The following is a 21,841-nucleotide window of genomic DNA, read 5'->3' on the forward strand; positions in this document are numbered from 1 at the left end:
TTTTATTGCATCTAGTGGAAACAGTAAGGTTCAGAAAAGCACTTTGTGAATTGTAACGATTATATTCGTTTGCTTCTTTTCCGTTTCTTCCTGTAGAAAAGGATTATAGCAGTCTTTGTGACAAGCAGCCGATAGGAAGACTTCTCTTCAGACAATTCTGTGAAACAAAACCTGATCTAAACAGATGCATTGAGTTCTTGGATGCAGTGGTAAGCAATTTCTCCCTGTGTTGAAATGTGCAATCTTGTGTTTTTAAAAAAGTTAAAAACTAAGAAGAGATCTCTGTAACTTAATATATTAGACCTTGACAATGAAGCAAGATTGGATAAAGTAGTTGACTTGGTGTTACATTATCTTCTTGGTGCAGAAATGCCTTTAGTATCAAGTGGTAGCTGATGTAGACTTACATCCCAGGTATTGGAGAATCACATGCACTTATGAATAACTTAGAAGCATGCTGCCTTAATGTGTAAAAAGATTGAAAAGCTATTTAAGACAATACGATTGTTCAGCCTCCCAAAAGTATCCTTCCTGCCCTCAACTGGCAGATACTATATCCTTAAAACACTTTAATCCAGACGCTTATGGAAGGAAGACACTTAGTGGAAGAAGGATGAATGGAATTCACTGTGCTTCTAAAGTTTCCAACATTCTCCTGTATCCTGTTTGAGATTTACTGTGATTTCCTCGTTGGTAAAGCAATTTTGTTTTTCTAAACCTTTGTGGATACCCTGGCAAGCTTAGATGTTTCACAGCTGTGAAATTCAGAGACAGCTGAACAGTGAAGCATTGGTGCGATTTGACAAAAAAAACTCTTTGACTTCCGCTATTTGTGCTAAGTTGTGAAGTTTCTCTCTGCTTTGGCCTGTGCTAGTTACATCAACAAATATGTATTATATGCAGAGCACTGTTACACCATTGAGTCTTTTTTTTTTCCTCTGGTGTAGCTTTATAAAATCTTTTAAAAATTATAATCTAATCTCGCAGAAAAACATGTTGAGGATCTTGCCTATCTTGGTTGGAAGGCGCTCAAAAGATGACTGGGGAAGAGCTGCCTCCTCAAAGTAGAGTCGACCTTAATGACGTGGATTGAGTCAAGCTTTCCGGACCTTCATTTGCTGATGTGGCACAACTCAAAATGAGAAGAAGCAATTGCAAATATCCATTAATAATCGGAACCTGGAAAGTACAAAGTATGAATCTAGAAAAATTGGAAACCATCAAAAATGAAATGGAATGCATAAACATTAATATCCTAGGCATTAGCTGAAATGGACTGGTATTGGTCATTTTGAGTCAGGCAATCATATAGTCTACTATGCTGGGAGTGGCAACTTGAAGAGGAATGGTGTTGTATTTATCGTCAAAAAGAACATTTCAAGATCTATCCTGAAGTACAACGCTGTCAGTGATAGGATAATATCCATATGCCTACAAGGAAGGCATAGATCAGAAGAAGAGGATACTGAGTGGTTTAAAGTCAGGAAAGGTGTGTGTCAGGGTTGTATCCTTTCACCATACCTATTCAATCCATATGCTGAACAAATAATATGAGAAGCTGGACTATATGAGGAAGAACAGGGCATCAGGATTGGAGGAAGACTCTTTAACAACCTGCATTATACAGATGACACAACCTTGCTTGCTGAAAGTGAAAAGGCCTTGAAGCCCTTACTAACAAAGATCAAAGACCACAGCCTTCAGTATGGATTACATCTCAACATAAAGAAAACAAAAATCTTCACAACTGGACCAATGAGCAACATCATGATAAACGGAGAAAAAATTGAAGTTGTCAAGGATTTCATTTTACTTGGATCCACAATCAACAGCTATGGAAGCAGCAGTCAAGAAATCAAAAGACGCATTGCATTGGGCAAATCTGCTGCAAAAGACCCTTTTCAAGTGTTGAAAAGCAAAATTGTCACGTCAAAGACTAAGGTGCGCCTGACCCAAGCCATGGTATTTTCAATCACATCATATGCATGTGAAAACTGGACAATGAATAAGGAAGACTGAAGAATAATTGACACCTTTGAGTTGTGGTGTTGGCAAAGAATATTGAATATATAGCATGGACTGCTAAAAGAATGAACAAATCTATCTTGAAAGAAGTACAGCCAGAATGCTCCTTAGAAGCAAGGATGGCAAGATTGCATCTTACATACTTTGGACATGTTGTCGGGAGGGATGAGTCCCTGGAGAAGGACATCATGCTTGGCAGAGTACAGGGTCGGCAGAAAAGAGGAAGACCCTCAACAAGGTGGATTGACACAGTGGCTGCAACAATGGACTCAAGCATAACAACGATTGTAAGGATGGCTCAGAACTGGGCAGTGTTTCATTCTGTTGTGCACAGGGTCACTATGAGTCGGAGCAGACTTAACGGCACCTAACAGCAACAACAACAAGGCATTGGCTTACCTGATTGTGGGGGTGGCTGTGCAAGTCCAGAATCCATAGGGCAGGCCATCAGGAAGGGCAAGCTGGAGCTTATGGGCACCAGTGGAATTTCTGCTTCAGGGAAGCCTTAGCTCTGCTTTTAAGGCCTTTCAGTGCATTGCATCAGGCCCATCTAGATCATCTAGGATAATCTCCCTTTTTACAACTAGCTGATTATGGACTTTGATCACATCTACCGGGTCCCTGCACAGCAACACATAGGTGAGTATTTCACTGAACATCTAGGGGGTACGCCCTGCCAAGCTGACACGTGAAGAAACCAGGGCTGGAAAATGTGGCAGCAGACAGATGCTGGTGATGGCTGCACAGCATGACTGATGTGATTGGTGGCAGAGCTGTAGACGTCAAAAGTGTTGAGTTGACAAATGTTGAGCTTTATATATACATAGCCACAATTTGGAAAAAGACGAGACCATAACTGCGTCAGACTGCTTTCATTTCCATCAGTGGCATGCCATGTTGTGTCCAGAAAACCCAGAACCTCAGTTTGAAGGTTCTTCAAGTAAACAGTGTACTAGCTGCTAGTCATGGTAAGCACAACGCCTTTGACCGTAGCCTGGGAAATTGTTCTGACTGAGTCATCAGCCTGATGGTTGTCAGCCCTGTGTTGGGCCTGTGAAGGACCCAGAATGAAATGTGAGGCCCTTTTCGTGTGTTCAGTGTATCAGCTTCCTTCAGCCTCCATGTCCTCACTTCTCTCTGCAGCTGCTATCTGGCTTGTGGCTTCACTGCTCTTCCAATGCCCCCTAATTGCAAAATTCAGTGGCTTCACCTGAGGCATCATGCTTGAATCTCTGGGTCTGTTAACCTCTTGACTAGCCCCTTCTTGAAATTCTCTCATTTAGGCTTTTGTGATGGCCCCTTTGGTTGTCTTTTTCTCTTATCGTTTCTTTTCCAGTTCTTCTTTGCCCTGCTCTCTCTGTTCAGATATTGATCAGGCTCTGCTCTTGACCCTTCCGTCCTTTCAGCTCTGTATGATATCATCCACTCTTCTGATCTCTCACCTGACGCCTGTGTGTGGATGGCTCCTATTTTGGTACCTCCCACTCTGACCTTCCCTGTCACTTCTGCATGCGGGTTCCACGAGCCTCTTGTCCATTTCCTCATAGATGTTTCATAGCAGCTCTTTCCCACTGTGGCCAAGTCTCTCATAATAGCTCATATTCTACCTGCACACCTGAGCTAGGCACCTGGAGGTTGGCTCTCACCCACCCCTCACCTGGCACTTTCCATTTGCCTGGTCAATTCATGCCAGACCTGCAGCGCTTAGCTTTCATAGAAGTGTTGGCATGAGCATTGTGACTTCTGTGCAGCAGTCCTCTCCTCTCCTTCCCACCATCACCCCAAGGCTGATCCCAGGCACCTTCCTCTGATTTCACATAACAGGATGCAGACCACTACTGTGGCATTTGGGCTCCTTTAGCCCTGTGTATGACCATATGCCCAGCATCAACTGTTACTCCTGATACATAATTGGCCCACAGTACATGTTGATTTCACAGACTCTTTAAGGCTCAGCCATAACTGAGTCACCTTTTCATCACCCTGCCACCTCACACAGCGCATGATAGATGATACCCTGAATATGGGTAGGCTTGAAGTGTGAAAGGGTCAGCACGCATCCATTCTCAGGTAACAATGCAAGAAAAGATGGTTCTTCTGGCCAGATTCAGGAGGTACAGCCGTTAACAGATATGGAGGCTGTAATTCACGGGGAGAGTAAGTTTTTTATGAAGGGCTGTGGCATAGCGATGATCTCCAGGGTGTTACCTGAAAATACCCAAAACCTCATAAAAGGTGTGCATTCACTTGTTAGGACTAATACATGAATTCAACAAAGTGACAGGGTACAGAGACAACACCCGAAAATCAGTCGGGTTTCTGTATATCAGCAATGAGCGAGTGGAAAAGGAAATTAAGGAAACATTACAATTTACAGTAGCATCTAAAAGAATAAAGTATCTAAGAATAAATTTAACCAGGAAGGTGACAGTCTTGTACACTCTCAAAGGAGACCTAAAAAAATGGAAGGACATTCTTTGTGGATTGGAAAGCTTTAGATTATTCAATATTATAGTTACTTTTTAATGAGATTATTTTCCTTGCCTACCCTCTCTGTTTACATATTAATCAGGCTCTGCTCTTGACCCTTCACACATTTTTAATAGTTGTTAGTAGTTGTTAAGAATCATTTCTCTTTTCTTATGTCTTACTATAAGAAGTGAGTTTACCTGTAAAGTTGTAAGACAGGCTGATGAGAAAGATCTCCAAAAATGTAGTTGGATACTTTTTCGAGAATGTCTCTTTTCATTGAGGTTCATTGTACTCAGCAGGACGCTTGTAGTAGAGGGAGCGAGCCCTGGAGGGCTTCTTCTTAAGAGGCTGAGTGTGGCCTCTGTGGCCAAGAACTCTTAGAGTCTCCCTAAGAATACATTATGGGATGATGGTAACTCTTCCCCTGCTGCAGTAGGGGATTTGACCAAGTCTCCACCCAGACCGAAGGTCTGTAACATCATTTGTTTTCCTCACCTAAAACCTCTGTAAAATGTAGGTGGGGTCTGCCACCATGAGCTTGACACAGATTTTCACCTTTCACAAGCAGGCTGAAGTGGTGGAGCTGAATGCCACCGTGGGGCGAGTTGAGGAGTAAGTAAGAGGAAAGGAAGTGTAGACAGTGAGTACAGACCTCTCTTCTGAGAATTCTGCTTGCAAACAGGGTCCCAGGAGGTAGTGCAGTGGCTAGAGTAGAATGTAGGGTCACATTGGGCTTTTTTTTTTTTAAACTGTTGTTATTGTTAGGTGCCACCAAGTCGGTTCCGACTCATAGTGACCCTATGCACAACAGAACAAAACACCGCCCGGTCCTGCGCCACCCTTACAATCGTTGTTACGCTTGAGCCCACTGTTGCAGCCACTGTGTCAGTCCATCTTGTTGAGAGTTTTCCTCTGTTTCACTGATCCTCTACTTTACCAAGCATGATGTCCTTCTCCAGGGACTCATACCTCCTGATAACATGTCTAAAGGATGTGAAGCGTGGTCTTGCCATTCTTGCTTCTAAGGAGCATTCTGGTTGCACTTGTTCCAAGACAGACTTGTTCGTTCTTTTGGCAGTCTATGGTATATTCAATATTCTTCTCCAGCACCACAATTCAAAGGTGTCACTTCTTCTTCGGTCTTCCTTATTCGTTGTCAAGCTTTCACGTGCATATGAGGCAGTTGAAAACGCCACGGCTTGGACCAGGCACACCTTAGTCCTCAAGATGCGTTAAACTAGGGATGGCTTATTTTAAATTAAATTAAGTGTGAAGTAAGAAACATGAAAGGTATGTTGGTGATTACTGAAGCTCCAAGGATAAGTGACATAAAGCTTAGAGTGCGGTAGATTAAATCGAAAAGCCACCTAATGACCAGTGTACAGGTCTTCTCTTGATTCTTTTCCTAAGGTCTTGCCCACCTTACAAAGTGGAGTATCTTCCCATCCTGTACACTTAGAATTGTCATCATTATTAGATCAAGTTTTGGTTTATTTGACAAATACAGTGGACTAGATTAAGATACCAAAAAAAAAAGAAAAAGAAGCCAAACCAGTTGTCGTTGAGTTCATTCTGACTCATGGCGACCCCATGTGGTTCAGAGGAGAACTGTACTGCGCAGGGTTTTTAGTGACTGTGGTCTTGCAGTAGTAGGTCACCAGACCTTTCTTTTGAGGTGCCTCTGGGTGGGTATGAGTTGCCAACCTCTGAGTGGGCATGAGTTGCCAACCTCCAGGTGGGCATGAGTTGCCAACCTCTGGGTGGGCATGAGTTGCCAACCTCTGGGTGGGCATGAGTTGCCAACCTTTTGGTTAGTAGCCAAGTACTTAGCTATTTGCACCGCTCAGGGTCCAGATTGAGATAGAAGAATTGTTAAATAGGTGATTGTGCCCTGTCTTACACTGTCACTAGCTAATATGTGTATGTGTATAATTTTTTTGTCCTTTGATATAAGGTCAAGCAGGTTTGAGATTTGTAGAGTTCCCAAAGTCTCATCGCTTTGTATTTTTCTAGAACATTCTGATAGCATTTTGGTTTTACACTGTTAGCTGTCAGTCATTTGTTAACCGAGCAGTTAGGATATGCTAGATGTCTTTTCCTGAGGCACTAACAGTCATGCTTGTTTGAGGCGTTTCCTCTGTGCCCAGGTGTACTTTGAGATTAACGGACCGAAAGGCTCAGTACAGCAAGAACAGGTAAATAACAAAGTAGGTTCAGTGTGTTGTTGGGGAAAAAAGACCTCTTTCTCTTTTCACTTGACTTCTCAGGACTAGTGCTAGTTCACAAAGGGTTGACTGGAAAATACTGGCTTAATCTTACCTGTACGCTCTCACCGTATTTCCCACCAATAAAATGAGTCTTGAAAAGTAAAAGTAAATACAGTGATTCTTAGCCATGTCTCTCTCAAATCTTAACGTCTGAGAGCAGCCCAGGCAGCTTATTTTGTCCCATTGTATAGCCACATTTATTGGCTGAGAACATAACATGGCACAGAGAGGACTGTGGAAAGCGTTGTCTGCTGCTCTGTTAACCTCCAAGGGCTGTAGACACTTGATTAAATGGTTAAATGCTCCCTGGTTGTGAGGGTGCCAGGTCAACTCAGCAAGGCAGAGGACTTAACCCATCACGCAGTCAGTGACGCAGCGTAACCGACAGTTTCCTTTTCTCCTGTCTGTCACCAGGCAGAATATGAAGTGGCCCCTGATGAGCACCAGAGAGACTGTGGACTGAAGGTCCTAGATACGTTCTTCAGTGAGGAGGTGCGTTTTCTTTTTTAGCTGTGCAGACTTGTGAACAGCTTACTTACAATCCAGCACCAGAGCCGGTTTTATGCACCAGATAAGATATAGCCAATACATTGACAGCTTTAATTCCATATAAATGCTTCTCTTCTGCCTTTTCCTTTGATTCAGTGGGGAAATCAGCAATTAAAGCTCTTAGGAAATTGAGTCTACGAATTTAAAAGTTTCTATTTTTTTTTTTATATTGTCTCTTAACAGAATGTAGAATTAGAGAATTTTATTTGCTTCGACTGGTCTTAGTTTTCATGTTTTTTGATTCTCCAGGCTCCTGGAGCTTGGTTTGTAGCTGAGATGAGAGCTGTAAGCGGCTTCCCTCTGTGTGGCCTCTGTTCTGTAGGAACTCCTGAGCAGCAGGAGCAAGTGTTGAGTGGCCAGGCACTCTACCGTAGGGCTGAAAAGAGCGGTAACAGTGAAGCCGGCACTTCGTGAGTGCTGCTCTAACGTTGGGCGTGTAATACCCTATGTAATCGTCTCCAAAAAATCTGTGGGAAAGATACCATCATTATGTCTGTTTTTATAATAAGACTGTGAAACAGCGTGGTTAGGTGACATGCCCGAGGCTACACAGCTAGTCGGTAATGGAGCCAGAGTTCAGACATGTAGAGACAGGAGGAAAAGGCCAGCAGTAATGTCCAGCAGGCCCAAGGCCTGTGATCTCTCCTCAGCCCCAGCCTTGGTATCGTGCCTCATCGACTGCTCTTTTCACGGGTAGCGATTGTAGCATCTAAGTATTGGGGGGACCCTAATCGGGAGGAGTAGAAGGCAAGTCTCATTTATCTTGTTCTCTTTTTCTTCTTCATCTCTCCTGGAGAAATAACACACAGCAAAGGAGGTCATCAAGGAGAAAGAAAATGGTTAAAAAGTAGTCTTGGTGGGTGTCGTGGCTGTAGACGAGGAAGGACAGGACAGTCAGACATCTGCGGCTTGGTCATAGTGAGAGATGTTTACAGCTACCTGTACGTGGTGTGACTGTGCCACATTCTGAAGTCAGCCTGGGGTGCATCCCTGATTTCTGGTGACAAATGACGTGTCACATTAACACCATCCGGGCGCATTTTCAGTGAATCTGGGCAACAGTCTGCCATGTGTTTTCTTTTTCTCAAATGCTCTGGATGAGAGTTAAAGAGATTGGGAACCTGGTACCTGGAGTGTCAGGTGGTAGAGACTCTTTGGAGGGCGGTTTTGCAGTACATGTCAGTGTTTATAACCATGCATCCTTTGAGCTAGCAGTTCTAGTTACAGGAATCTGTCCCATAGAAACACAAATGTACGTTGATGTTCATGGTGGTAGTGTTTGTAGTGAGGAAAATTGGCAACTAGCGTGTTGAATACCCAAAATCAAACCTGTTGCCATTGATTCAATTCCCACTCATAGCGACCCTACAGGACCAAGTAGAACTGCCCCATAGGGTTTCCAAGAATTGGCTGTTGGATTCTAACTGGTGACCTTTTGGTCACCACCACTGCTGCGCCACCAGGGCTCCGGAATGTTGAAAGGGGAAGATAAACCTATAGTCTGGAAAATGCTGCAGACATGGTAGCTCTAAGGTGTAGGCACACACTTACAAAGCTATAAGGGTTTTTTTACTATGAGTCGGAATCGACAGTAACAGGTTTGGTTTTTTTGGTTGGTACGAGGAAAAAGAAACTGCCTGTATTTCTGAGGGCTTGTGTGTATTTTTATATGTATAGAGCAAGGCCTACAAAGACAGACAGCAGGCCGTGAACCCTGGAGAGCGGGCTGGGGGAGGGCGAAGGCGCACTTTGACTCGTTACTTCATACACAGTGTTTTGGTTTTTCTACAGTAAGCATTAGGTTTTTATCAGTGACTAGCAAATTATAAAATCACTAATTGTTACGTATTTGTTCTGTGCTGGATTCAGACGCCTGAAGCCCCTTTACTAGAAATACCTCAGGATGTTGTGACAAAATGTAAAGAGAGACTAGAAGAGGACCCTTCCAAGGAAGTCTTCGAGGAATGCACTAGGTGAGTAGTCTGTGCCCAGCCCTGCGCCTGGCATCTGAGGCTGAGCCTGAGACAGAGGGCTTGCAGGACGTTGTCTGCATTAAACAAGCTCTTACCAGAGAGCTTTCCAAAGTAAGACCGTCACCTTCACTAGCAAAGGTAAATGAAGCAAAGTAATAACACGTTGTCCCTAGCATCTCTTTGCTGGCTCCAGGCCCTTTCTGCTCAGCCTCCCAGAATGCTCGTGTCTAGGATGAAAAAAAAAAAAAAAAGATTCCCATAAAATGACTTTTTAGACCTAGGCACTCACTGAAAATATCTTTTCTCTGGATCTGTGCAACATGCCCAGGAAAATTCTAAGCCAGAGCACTTGAGCTCAATTCAGCTTCCTTATGGACACAGGAAGAAAAATGGTTTCTGAGGTGACCTAGGCCCAAAACACATCATCCTTTGTACACGTATGCTGACACTCAGGTATCGCTTAACTCCCCACTCGGCACGCGTTTGTTGTGGGCTCCCCCATGTCAGGCACTCTTTTTTTTTTTTTATAATAGCAAAGAGCAAAATAAATCCTGCTGACCTGGTGCACATTCTTGCACTCCTTGAACAGACAAAACCCTGTTGTCGTGGAGTCGACTCTGACTCATGGTGATCCCATGTGTTACAGCGTAGAACTGCCCCACAGGGTTTTCTTGGTTGCAGTCTTTACAGAAGCAGGTCACCAGGCCTTTCTCTTGCATTCCACTGGGTGGGTTTGAGCCGTGAAGCACACACACATTTGTGCACACACGCACCTTGGATGCGTTTTAAACTGTGGTCTTTTTACTGATAGATTATTTTAATCAAGTAAGCATTTCTCTGATGTCCACATATGTGCAATAGAACTGACTGACTTTGGGAGGGTGAAATGATTTCCTCTGAATTTTGCCTTCATGTTTTCACTGACGGCATTGGAAAACTGGCATGGAATTCTCTCTGAATATCTAGTTGTCAAGTAGTTGTCAAGTAATGATTGACTCTCCCATAGCCAGTGGTAATTAATGCAAACACAGTTTTCATATTGTAATGCAATACATTTGTAATTGTGTAAAATTCTTTTCTAGAATTGTCCATAACTATTTAAGTGGAAAACCATTTGAAGAATACCAAGAAAGCTCATATTTTTCTCAGTTTTTACAGTGGAAATGGCGGGAAAGGTATGGTCTAATTTAAAACTCAGTGAAACAAGTAATAACTTCTCGTAATGCATACTGATTGATTTATACTTTTCCATCTGTCAGAAATGCTGTTGGAAGTCTCGGGTCATATGTGGTATTTTTGTATAGAAATTATCAGTATTACAGGTAGTCTCCAATTTACAACAGGGTGCCAATTCTGACGACTCTGTTGTAAGTCAGTTCTGACATAAATTGAGTACCTTTTTTTTTTTTTACTTTTCATTATTACTGCCTTTTATTATTATCAGTATCTTTATAAATCCCATCTTTGAACACCTGCAAATGAACATCTGGTGATGGGAACATCAGCAAATTAAATGCTGCAACGTTGCATGCATGGAGTGCGTATTGCTGATGATGTGATGTACAAAAAAAACACAGACGGTCCTAACTGTGGTTGGTTGTAACTCGAACACGTCGTAAGTCAGGGACTACCTGTTTAAAATTTCCCCTCATTCAGTTGACTCATTTAAATGGCAGCTGGCCCTGTTGGCATGCTAGACGGTCACACACGCCTTGGGCTTGGCCCTGTTGGCATGCTAGACGGTCACACACGCCTTGGGCTTGGCCCTGTTGGCATGCTAGACGGTCACACACGCCTTGGGCTTGGCCCTGTTGGCATGCTAGACGGTCACACACGCCTTGGGCTTGGCCCTGTTGGCATGCTAGACGGTCACACACGCCTTGGGCTTGCAGGAACGTCGTACAGTGCGGTGGGCAGACTTTGCAGCCTGAGCCCCAGCTCAGCCTCTTACTAGCTGGGTGGTTTCTGACAACTTACTTCACTTTTTTGAGTTGAAGCTCGAATGGCTAATAGGAGCACCTGAGAAATGTGTATGAAGTGCTTAGCACAGTGCCTGGCACACTAAGTGAGTGCTCAGAAGTGCCGGCCACCACCGCTGTCAGTGTTGTCATCACCGTACAGCTGCTGCAGTCGTCGCAGTCATTGTTGGTGGATGAGATTTCAAGTTCATCCATTTGTCATGAGACACTGCAGTTAGGTACAAACACCTTTGGGGTTGTTTTCTCCAAGGACAGCATGCTGTGTGTGTGTCGTTTCCTCCCCAGCATTCCGACAGGCTCAAAGAGGTAAAGCTGTTAGCATAGCTGAGAATGTGCGTGTATCACAACACAGACATGTCATAGTGTGGGCTGGTTGGAGACCTCTGTTTGATTAGTTAGGAGAGTTGGACCCTTGCACATCTAAATTCAGTGTCATCAATAAATGTTCTGTGTTACATGCATGTGTGACTAGTCCAAGTCACCTGCAGCTCCTGGAGAGAGCAGCCGCTCCAGAGGGAGCCGCAGTGCCGGAGCCCACCCTCCGTCCTGGGCTTTCCCTTTGAGCAGCGTGGTTCACACAGGAGGCCAAAACGAGAACCAGCTCTCCACTCTTAACCTAACAGTGCAACGTGAGGCCTGAAACCTTTTCTTTCTTTTTTTTTTTCAATTGATTAGGCAACCAGTAACAAGGCGCACATTTAGACATTACAGAGTTCTAGGAAAAGGTGGATTTGGAGAGGTGAGTAGTATGTGACCAGTTCTGCACCCTGCTTCTGGGTAACTAGACGGCCAGGTAATTAAAAGACATTATCTCCAGCTAAGGGATTGACTTGACCGATAAGTTTCCTTGCTGTGCGTCTTGGGAATAATGTTTTAGTCAGTCAGAAGAATTCAGATGGAATGTTGTGCAGAAAGTACTTTGCTACAAACTTCAAAAAACTTCATTATTCTTTGTGACTTTACCTTTTGCTGCATATTTCATTCAGAAGCTTTTTTCCCTTGTCCAGTGTTCAGACTCTGAGGACTAACAGTTTGTCCTGATGCAAAAGATTACCCTGATTCCATAGTGTGAATTTGCCATTACTCCATTTCCATAACTTGATGAACTTTGAGGAATAGCCTAAAATTTTATGTAATCAGAGTATATAATTAAATATGCTTCCTTAACTCTGTTTGTGTATATGTCTGTCTGTATACATATATATGTACCTCACACCTACGTGAAAAAGTGTAAGTTCAGGGAAGTCCTACGTAAACCGCGCATAAATTCATGAACGACCCTCTTTAAATGTGGCTGTCCTAGATAGGGACCACTGTAGCCGGTGGACAGAGAGAGAGCAGCACGCCGTTCCGCTTTAGGTGGTGTAAAGAGCTGTTAACGACCTCAGTAAGTATTTGGTGTGACCATATTTGGTTCAAGAGCCAGGAGAGTCACTGGGGGGCCGACACGGTACGTCTAAGTCAGAAACAGGCTACGCTGCCTGGGTGTAGGTTCAGTCATACATGCTCCCAAGTTCCAGTTCGAAGCCAGAGCCACCAGCATTCTATTAGAAGTTAGTGAGGAAGGTGGCCTAAGGGGTTCTGCACTGCAGGTAGGATCTGTTATACAATGTAGTTTGACATGGTAAGAAACCGGTCATCACAGTCATTATTTCAGGAAAGTTAGCCGTGTTGTGCCTCTTACACAGTTGTGGTGACCTTTCAGAGTATTCCGCCCCTCTTTATGTCTTTTTAAGGAGTCCATCCCCTGTGGAATACTTCCTGGAGAAGGAAGGCCATTTTCTCCTTCAGATCATGCTATTTTGCCTTTCATAGTCTCCAAGTACAGACTCCAATTTTGTCAGAGAACAGAGGAAAAAGGTTTTGGGAATACGGGTCTCCCATTTACAAAAGAGTGAAGTTCTAATTATAGCCATATATAATATTCTAAACGTACTCAGTAGGAGCATGTTAACGAATTTGTTACTGAAAGTCTTGTGAAAGACTTGGCGTACTTATGATTTTATAGATTGCTTCTAATGCCTTCACTGTGTTTCCAAACAAACAATTGGATGGAGGCATAAGCCACTGTGGCTTTTCACAAATGTGTTGGGCGCGTGCTGTAACTGTCTGTCAACACCTACAAGGGGTATGCTTACATGTTCTACGCTCTGTCCTGAGTGCCTCTCAGGAGGAGCCCTCACATCAGAATTCAGTCCTGTGTTTCCTTTGCCCAAATACTAGCACCAGAATCTTCTAGTGGATTTGAAAGGACAAGCATGTTAGTCTTCTGTTGTTAACAATAATTCTTTTGTTTATGCTTTAAGTTCTCCAAGAGAGATTTGTAAGGCACAGAGGCAGGAATGGTGGAGGGGAACTGGGTCGGTATCTCTGTTTTCATGGTTTTAGAGACAATGTCCTACAGTGGAAAGAGCGTAGACTTTGGAGTCGAGTGGGCCTGAGCTCAAATCCCAGTCGTGTCACTTCTTAGCTGTGTAATCTCGGGCTATAGTCTTGACCCCTTAGGGCCTGAGCTTCCTCAGGCTTAATCGGGGGCAATAATACCTTTTCACGGGGTTGTATCTAGCTGTGCGCACAGTGCCTGGTGCCCTTACCTTCTCTCTCTTTCCTCTCCAAAAGGGTGTGATTCTCCTTGCCTTGGCGATCCCACTTGTAAGAATTTATCTGAAGTTTATGGTAGAGACATATGCAAGGATTTGTGTGAGAAGGCTAAATGGTATGAAGGTGATTAAATAAATTTTAGAATAGTCGTATGATGGAATGCTACGCTATAATTAAGACTCATTTTAGGAGAACATTTAATGATAGGAAATAGTCACACCATAAAATTAAAAAAGGAAGCTATAAAAATAGAATCTGTTGTGTAGTACAAGCCCAGATTTGCTGGGGAGGGGGCAGGCCACGTGTTCCTGCACAGACGTAGGCTTGGAAGCTTGTACAGCAGAACATCGACGACAGCGATCTTGGGATTCCAGGTGAGCTGTTTTTATCATGTCTTTATTGACCCTTCCGGGGTTTCCCACAGCGACCTCTGTATTTTACTGTTACCATTAAAGTTATTTTATTGTTGGATCAAATTACATCATGTCTTGCATTTGCTTTTAAAGTAATCTGGTGTGTGTGTGTGCATGTGTGTGTGTGCGTGTAGTGTGTGCGTGCATGTAGTGTATGTGTGCGTGTAGCGTGTGTGTAGTGTGTGTGGTGTGTGTGTGCACATGTGTGTGCATGTAGTGTGTGTGTAGCATGTGTGTGTAGTGTGTGCGTGCATGTAGTGTGTGTGATGTTTGTGTGCACGTGTGTGCGTGCGTGTGCGCGTGTGTGCACGTGTGTGCATGTGTGTGCACATGTGTGTGCGTGTAGCGTGTGCATGTAGCATGTGTGTAGTGTGTGCATGCATGTAGTGTGTGTGCATGCACGTGTGTGCGCATAGCGTATGTGTGTGGTGTGTGTGCACGTGTGTGCACATAGTGTATGTGTGCATGTAGCGTGTGTGTAGTGTGTGCGTGCATGTAGTGTGGTGTGTGTGCACGTGTGTGTGTGGTGTGTGCACGTGTGTGCACATAGTGTATGTGTGCGTGTAGCGTGTGTGTAGTGTGTGCATGCATGTAGTGTGTGGTGTGTGTGCACGTGTGTGTGTGCATGTAGTGTGTGTGTGTGTAGTGTGTGTGTGCATGTAGTGTGTGTGTGCAGCAGGTGGGAGTCAGACAAGACAAGAGTGACCCTATCTTGGTAACTGTGGAAACTGGCTGATGTGCACGTGGAAGCTCTCCACTTTTGTATGTTGAAAATCCTTCATAATGTAACATTAAATAATATATAAATTTTGCTTTAAGAACTAACTAAACACAGTAAAGGTATAAAAGTCTGTAAGTTCTATGAAATATATCTCCTCATATTCTTGAACTCTTGTCTTTAAAAAAAATTAAAAATCTCTAAGGTTTCACATTTTAGGACTCTCGCTGTTTTACAAAAAATCCAACAGGCATATGGGACGTGTTTGAACCAAGCAGATGCACCGTGATCACATGTGAGCAACGAGCGGTGTTTCTGTGCCGTCTCAGAGTTGATAAAGTGCAGCATTGAACTCACTGGGTTCTCACGGCAGCCCTCTGTGGTCCTGGTCCTTCTAGAGAGAGGGAGGGCCGGCCCCCGTACCCCAGTCCTCCACATCGAAGTGATCTTAGCACATCAGATGCCGTTGCTGCTCTTTACCATAGAGAAAACTGCTTTCTGTTTTTAGCCTAAGGAATGTCAGGTGTATATGAACCCCCCCACCCTTTTTTTTTTTTTTTTAAACTAGGTGTGTGCCTGCCAAGTGCGAGCTACAGGAAAAATGTATGCCTGTAAAAAACTAGAGAAGAAGAGGATAAAGAAGAGGAAAGGTGAAGCCATGGCTCTGAATGAGAAAAGAATCTTAGAAAAAGTGCACAGCAGATTTGTAGTAAGTGTCTTCGTTTTGTCCACACCATCTGCTGCTTGATTTCTAGTGTATGTGTCTGAAGACCCCTGCTCGACTGCCTCGCTCACTTTCCTGGGACCCTGGAACCTGTGTGGGCTGTCTCCTAGTTGGTGTGGGGTTTTGCTGTCTGGTAATATCAGCAGGTGCTGGTTTTGTCTTCAGCCCCAGCCCTCTTCTTTCCTGGTCACATCTTACTGGACACGACACAGCGGTGTGCCCCTGCTTCTGCGTTCTCATTTGTTCTGAGTCTGTTGTCACCCACCATCGTCTGTCCCCACCTGTGACACTTCATACCTTCAAGCTTACAGAGTGCCCTCAAGTCCTCGTAGTCCCCTTGGTGTTGTTGCCTGTTAAGGTTCCTGCTCCTGGGACAGTCCAAACCCTCTCCATGGGCTCGCTCACGCTTCAGTTTGCCACCAGCCTCATCGTGAGTGCCGCCCCGCCGGCCACCTGCTGCTCAGCCCCGTGGGGGGCACTCTGACTTTGATCTTCTCTCACCCCTCTCACTCAGGCCTCTTCTCTTTGGCCGCCATCGCTTTTCTGTCTTTGTCCTTTTCTGACACTTAGCCGGTTTTCTGCTAAGCTCTCAATTAGAGTCGCCCAGTTGTACGAAGCCTCAAATTCCACCTTCACAGTTTCAGGTGAGGATTCAACATCAAGGGGACTGGTAAGAATCCAAAGGTTCATTGCAGGCCTTAGGCCGTACATTGTGTAGTGTGGTTTACATCTCCACACCTAGCTTCTCTCCATCTCATTTCATATTGCCGGTAGTGTCTCCTGGAAATGAAGGTCTGGGTGAAGAGGGAGTGTGAGAGATCGTTTATAAAATGACATGTAGTGTTCTCATCCTCATTTATTTCTCAGTCCTTGGGCCAGCCGCTTTGTGCCAGGGACAGAAGGGCTGAAGTGACGTGCCTTCACAGCTGTCACTTAACTTCAGCAGCAAAGGCTTATGTGTCAGTCGTAGGCACGGTTACATGAAAATTGTTCGTCTTGGGAGTTGCTTTAAACCTTTTTGTGTAGGAAGCCTGGGCCATAGGAATCCATAACCTGGCTTTATGAAGGGGACATGAATAGTAGTTATTTGGTTTCTGTATCCTTGGCCTCTTCCAGGGAACCTGGAGAAGTTTTCCTCCATCTTGATTCTGCTGCTTATCCCTGCTTACAGCCAACCAGCAGGTCGCAGGCCACATTCAGCCCTCCTCTCCGCCGCTGTCACCTCTCTCCTGTCTCCTCTGAGTGACACACTTCAGATCGAGCTCCCCACTTGCATCTGGGGCCCTTGCCGTCTGCTCTGCTCACAGCCACGAAAGCGATCTCTTGAAGATTTCAGGGAGGTCGTTCCACTTTCCTGGTTAAAACCCTCCTTGGCTTCCCATCACACGAAGAATGAACTAAACCCTCTGCCTTGGCCTCTCAGACACCGAGTGACTGGGCTCCTGCACTCTCTCCCACTGTCTCACGCCAGGCACTTCCGCTGCGGGCTTGGGAGCACTTCCTGGTCTGCCCGGAGCACCCCCTCGTCCCCTCTTGTCTTTGCCCGGCTGCCTCCTCCTCTGCTTTTGTAGGCACTTGTTTGCAGCTCACTCTGTCTTCATTTACACTCCAACATTTCCTCTGTGTTCATTCATTCATCATCTCTCACCTGCCCTGACCACCCCACCACTGCACAGGGCAGAGGCTTTGAGGGTCTTGTTCTCTGCTATGTCTCCAGCATCTAGGACTGGACCTGGCACGGTAGAAGGTTCTCGGTGTTTCTTTAATATTTGTTGAATGAGTGAATGAATATTCACTAGAGGGAGAAAGTGGAGGATCCTTGTTAATGCCTAATCAGGGGCTGGGGAAGCACTAGCCACAAATTTCCTGCCGCTGAGCTGTCTGTCACACGCCCAGCCAGGCACCACCGTTCACAGTGGGCGACCTCCGTAGAGGCTGCGTGTCTTGGAAACATCACTCCTTCCTCTGTTCTCATTGCCATTAGTCTGTCCCTCTACATGCAACTCGTATCTCTCTTGCTATTTAATATGTCATGACCAAATTGGGTTTACTCCAGGAGCGAAAGTCAGTTAGTATAATTTCCCATTAGCAGAATAAAGGAGAAAAACTGTGTGATCATCTCAGTAGCTGGAGAAAAGCCCTGGGTAAAACTCAGTACCCATCCATAATTAAACCACTAAGCAAGCTCGGAATTGAAGGGGCCGCCTTCAAAACCACCTAGCCTTCCTCATGCTTAGTGGGGACGTGCTGGAACCCTCTCTGCAGTCTGGAATGCGACCAGGGTTCTGCTGTCACCATTTCTATCCAGCATTATTCTGCAGGGTCTAGCTATGCAGTAGGGCAAAGGAAAAAAAAGTCAGAGGGGTAAGGAAAAAAAAAAAAAAGCACCAAACAGATAAAATTGTCATTGTTTTGAGACGACATAATTATGTAATAGAGAATCCATGACTTTCTAGATAACGGGGAATTTTTTTTTTAAATAATTTTTATTGTGCTTTAAGTGAAAGTTTACAAATCAAGTCAGTCTCTCACATATAAACTTAAATACACCTTACTACACACTCCCATTTACTCTCCCTCTAGTGAGTCAGCCCGCTCCCTCCTTCCAGTCTCTCCTTTCGTGATGGTCTTGCCAGCTTCTAACCCTCTCTACCCTCCCATCACCCCTCCAGACCGGAGATGCCAACACAGTCTCAAGTGTCCACCTGATACAAGTAGCTCACTCTTCGTCAGCATCTCTCTCCAACCCATTGTCCAGTCCCTTCCATGTCTGATGAGTTGTCTTCGGGAATGGTTCCTGTCCTGGGCCAACAGAAGATTTGGGGACCATGACCGCCTGGATTCCTCTAGTCTCAGTCAGACCATCAAGTCTGGTCTTTTTATGAGAATTTGGGGTCTGCATCGCACTGTTCTCCTGCTCCCTCAGGGGTTCTCTGTCGTGCTCCCTGTCAGGGCAGTCATCGGTTGTGGCCGGGCACCGACTAGTTCTTCTGGTCTCAGGATGATGTAAGTCTCTAGTTCATGTGGCCCTTTCTGTCTCTTGGGCTCATAATTATCTTGTGACCTTGGTGTTCTTCATTCTCCTTTGATCCAGGTGGGTTGAGACCAACTGATGCATCTTAGATGGCCGCTTGTTAGCATTTAAGACCCCAGACGCCACTCTTCAAAGTGGGATGCAGAATGTTTTCTTAATAGAATTTATTTTGCCAATTGACTTAGAAGTCCCCAAACCCCCGCCCTTGCTCCGCTGACCTTCGAAGCATTCAGTGATAACGGAGAATTTAGCCAAGCCACAATTAGAAAATGAAAAATTTAAGGGACACCACTTGTAATAGCATCAGAAAACATCAAACCCTCGGGAAAAGTCTCTAACGTAGCAGCCCTGAAGGACAGAGTAGAACTGCCGCGTAGGGTTTCCAAGGCTGTCATCTTTATGGAAGCAGGCTGTCACATCTTCTCCTGCAGAGCGGCTGGTGAGTTCAAACCGCAAACCTTTCGGTTAGCAGGCAAGTGCTTAACCATTGTACCACCAGGGCTCCTCAGTGACCCTATAAGTAGGTTTATTAACCATTTGGATATCCTCTTTTCTGAAATGCCTGCTCAAGTTTGTTGTCCATAGGGTTGCTATGAGTAGAAATCACAGCAACGACAATAACTATAAAAGAAGTATGAGAAGTGTCCACCATATTTGCATGTACAGAGAAACACAAAACCACAGGGAGAGACCAGTGTGCCCCCATGAGCGTGGCCAAGAATCTGAATATTGGCAAAGGTCTCAGTAGGGCATGGAACAACAGGAGTGCTCAGGAGTGCTCTTGCCTGGCTGGTGGCGGTGTAAGTTGTGTGTCGGATAATGGCGACCCAGTGACTGGGGCAGAGCTTCAGGCATCATGATCCTAGGGTCTTCGTGAAGCTTTGCCACCAGCTCACTTGGTAAATTTTAGACAGAAATTTCTCTCCTTTGTACATACAGCTCCTGTGTACAGACCTTCATATCGAGCCATGTCGCTTGATGCACGGGTATGGTGTCCTTTGCTAAAGGGGTCTGTCAGTAGGTACAGGCAGGAGAAGGACCTGAGGTGTATAGTATGTATCCCAGAAGCATGTTGTAGTTGGGTGTTGTAATTCTAACACAGATTATTTGAATATTATTGTCAGCAGTGGAGTAAAGCACAAATGAAACCAGCAGGTTTCTGTGTTTTGTTTTTTTGCCACTGTTGCCTTTAGGTTAGTTTATCCTACACGTACGAAACCAGAGACGCCTTGTGCTTGGTGCTAACCATCATGAATGGAGGGGATCTGAAGTTTCACATCTATAACCTGGGCAATCCTGGCTTTGACGAGCACAGAGCTGTGTTCTATGCTGCAGAGCTGTGCTGTGGCTTGGACGATTTACAGCGGGAAAGAATTGTGTACAGGTAAGCACTAATGATGCGTGTGAGCCTGGAAGCCTGTGCCTGCAGCGCCTTCAACCTCCAGACAGCCTGTGTGACTGCTCAAGGGCCTGAGCAGGAGGCAGCTGGAGAGGCCCCTCTTCAGCCATTCCTGAGGGCATGCTCACTCACACTCTTGGAAATATGGCCAATTGGAGGTCAGCCTTGGTCTTTTTTAGTTTCTCTTCAAAGATTAATAATTTTTATGTAAAAACAAAGAAAAAAACCAACTGCCATCGAGTCGATTCTGACTCATGGCAACCCTATAGGACAGAGTAGAACTGCCCCATAGAGTTTCCAAGGAGCGCCTGGTGAATTTGAACTGTGGTCCTTTTGGTTAGCAGCCGTAGCTCCTAACCACTAAAAATTTGTATGTACTGTCTAGTAAATAGTCTTTAAAGTGGAAGTTTAGTTTTTACTTGTTAATTTGATTGAATAAAGGTACATAATACTATTCATGGAGCCCTGGTGATGCAGTGGTTAAGAGCTCAGCTGCTAACCAAAAGATCGGCAGTTCAAATCCACCAGCCTGCTCCTTGGAAACCCTATGGGGCAGTTCTTCTCTGTTCTGTACGGTCGCTATAAGTCGGAACCGACTCAACAACACCTAAAAACAACAGCAGTACTGTTCACGGAAGCACGAGAAGAGCCCATTTCCAAGATTCTTAGCTATTCCGGCAGTCCTTGTAAGGCCAGCTGTTCGGTCCCAACAAAAGAATACGCCAGTTATATGACTTAAGTTAATAATACTTATTCTGCATCTTAGAATTCAGCAAAGAAAAGCAAACTTAATAGTTCTCAGGATTAGTTTAGTGCAGTCAGCGATCTAGTTTTAGGAAGAAGCCATCCCCCTCCCCCCAGCCAACCATATGCTTGGTTCATCTGCCAACTATATGCAAGACTTTCCCTAACGGATGTCTGTCGTGGACTGTAGCATGTCCCCCAAAAATGTGTATGTCAATTTGGCTGGGCCATGATTCCCAGTACTATGTGGTTGTCCTCCATTTTGTGATTGTAATTTTATGTTAAAGAGGATTAGGGTAGGATTGTAACACTCTTACTAAGGAGGTCACATCCCTGATCCAGTGTAAATGGAGTTTCCCTGGGGGGTGGCCTGCACCACCTTTTATTTTACAAGATGAAAGGGAAGCAAGGGTCGGGGAGACCTCATACCAGCAAGAAAGCAGTGCCGGGAGCAGAGCCCATCCTTTGGACCTGGGGCTCCTGCGAGGAGAAGCTCCTAGTCCAGGAGAAGATTGATGAGAAGGCTGATAGAGACAGAAAGCCTTCCCTGGAGCTGACGCCCTAAATTTGGACTTTTAGCCTACTTTACTGTGAAGAAATAAATTTCTTTTTGTTAAAGCCATCCACGTGTGGTATTTCTGTGATAGCAGTACTAGGTAACGAAGAATTTGAGCTGCTGCTTTTTCTGCCATGACTACTTTATTTCTCATGTCTCCACCCAGTCTATCCTCCTGTTTTAACTGTGCCGTTCTGATTCTGTGTCTGTCAGCTCGGTGTCGCCAGTGATGAGTTCTCTTCTCTTGTCAGAGAGAGGTGTGGTGTTTCTGTTCCAGCAGCACCAGACGACCAAGACAGGGCTTCTTTCCTGTTGCCGACCAGTTGATTCCAACTCACGGTGGCCTCGTGTGTCACCGAGTAGAGCTGCTCCACAGGGTTTCCTTGG

At 44.9% G+C, this 21,841-nt stretch overlaps 1 protein-coding gene across 5 annotated transcripts in view; it reads left to right on the top strand.

Moving 5' to 3' along the window:
- Positions 1 to 21,841, top strand: part of GRK4 (G protein-coupled receptor kinase 4) — a 107,917-nt gene that overhangs the window by 45,037 nt on the left and 41,039 nt on the right. For 2 of the 5 annotated variants that reach the window (XM_049886640.1, XM_049886642.1), the window contains exons 3-9: positions 97 to 209; positions 7,179 to 7,256; positions 9,183 to 9,286; positions 10,369 to 10,461; positions 11,941 to 12,004; positions 15,566 to 15,706; positions 19,949 to 20,139. In XM_049886640.1, the coding sequence (XP_049742597.1) occupies positions 97 to 209; positions 7,179 to 7,256; positions 9,183 to 9,286; positions 10,369 to 10,461; positions 11,941 to 12,004; positions 15,566 to 15,706; positions 19,949 to 20,139 (784 nt within the window). Of the gene's footprint in view, positions 1 to 96; positions 210 to 7,178; positions 7,257 to 9,182; positions 9,287 to 10,368; positions 10,462 to 11,940; positions 12,005 to 15,565; positions 15,707 to 19,948; positions 20,140 to 21,841 lie in introns of those variants that run through there. The other 3 variants (XM_049886641.1, XM_049886643.1, XM_049886644.1) reach the window with 3 other exon arrangements.

Source organism: Elephas maximus, chromosome 5 (assembly GCF_024166365.1).
Source record: "Elephas maximus indicus isolate mEleMax1 chromosome 5, mEleMax1 primary haplotype, whole genome shotgun sequence".
Lineage (NCBI taxonomy): Eukaryota > Metazoa > Chordata > Mammalia > Proboscidea > Elephantidae > Elephas > Elephas maximus.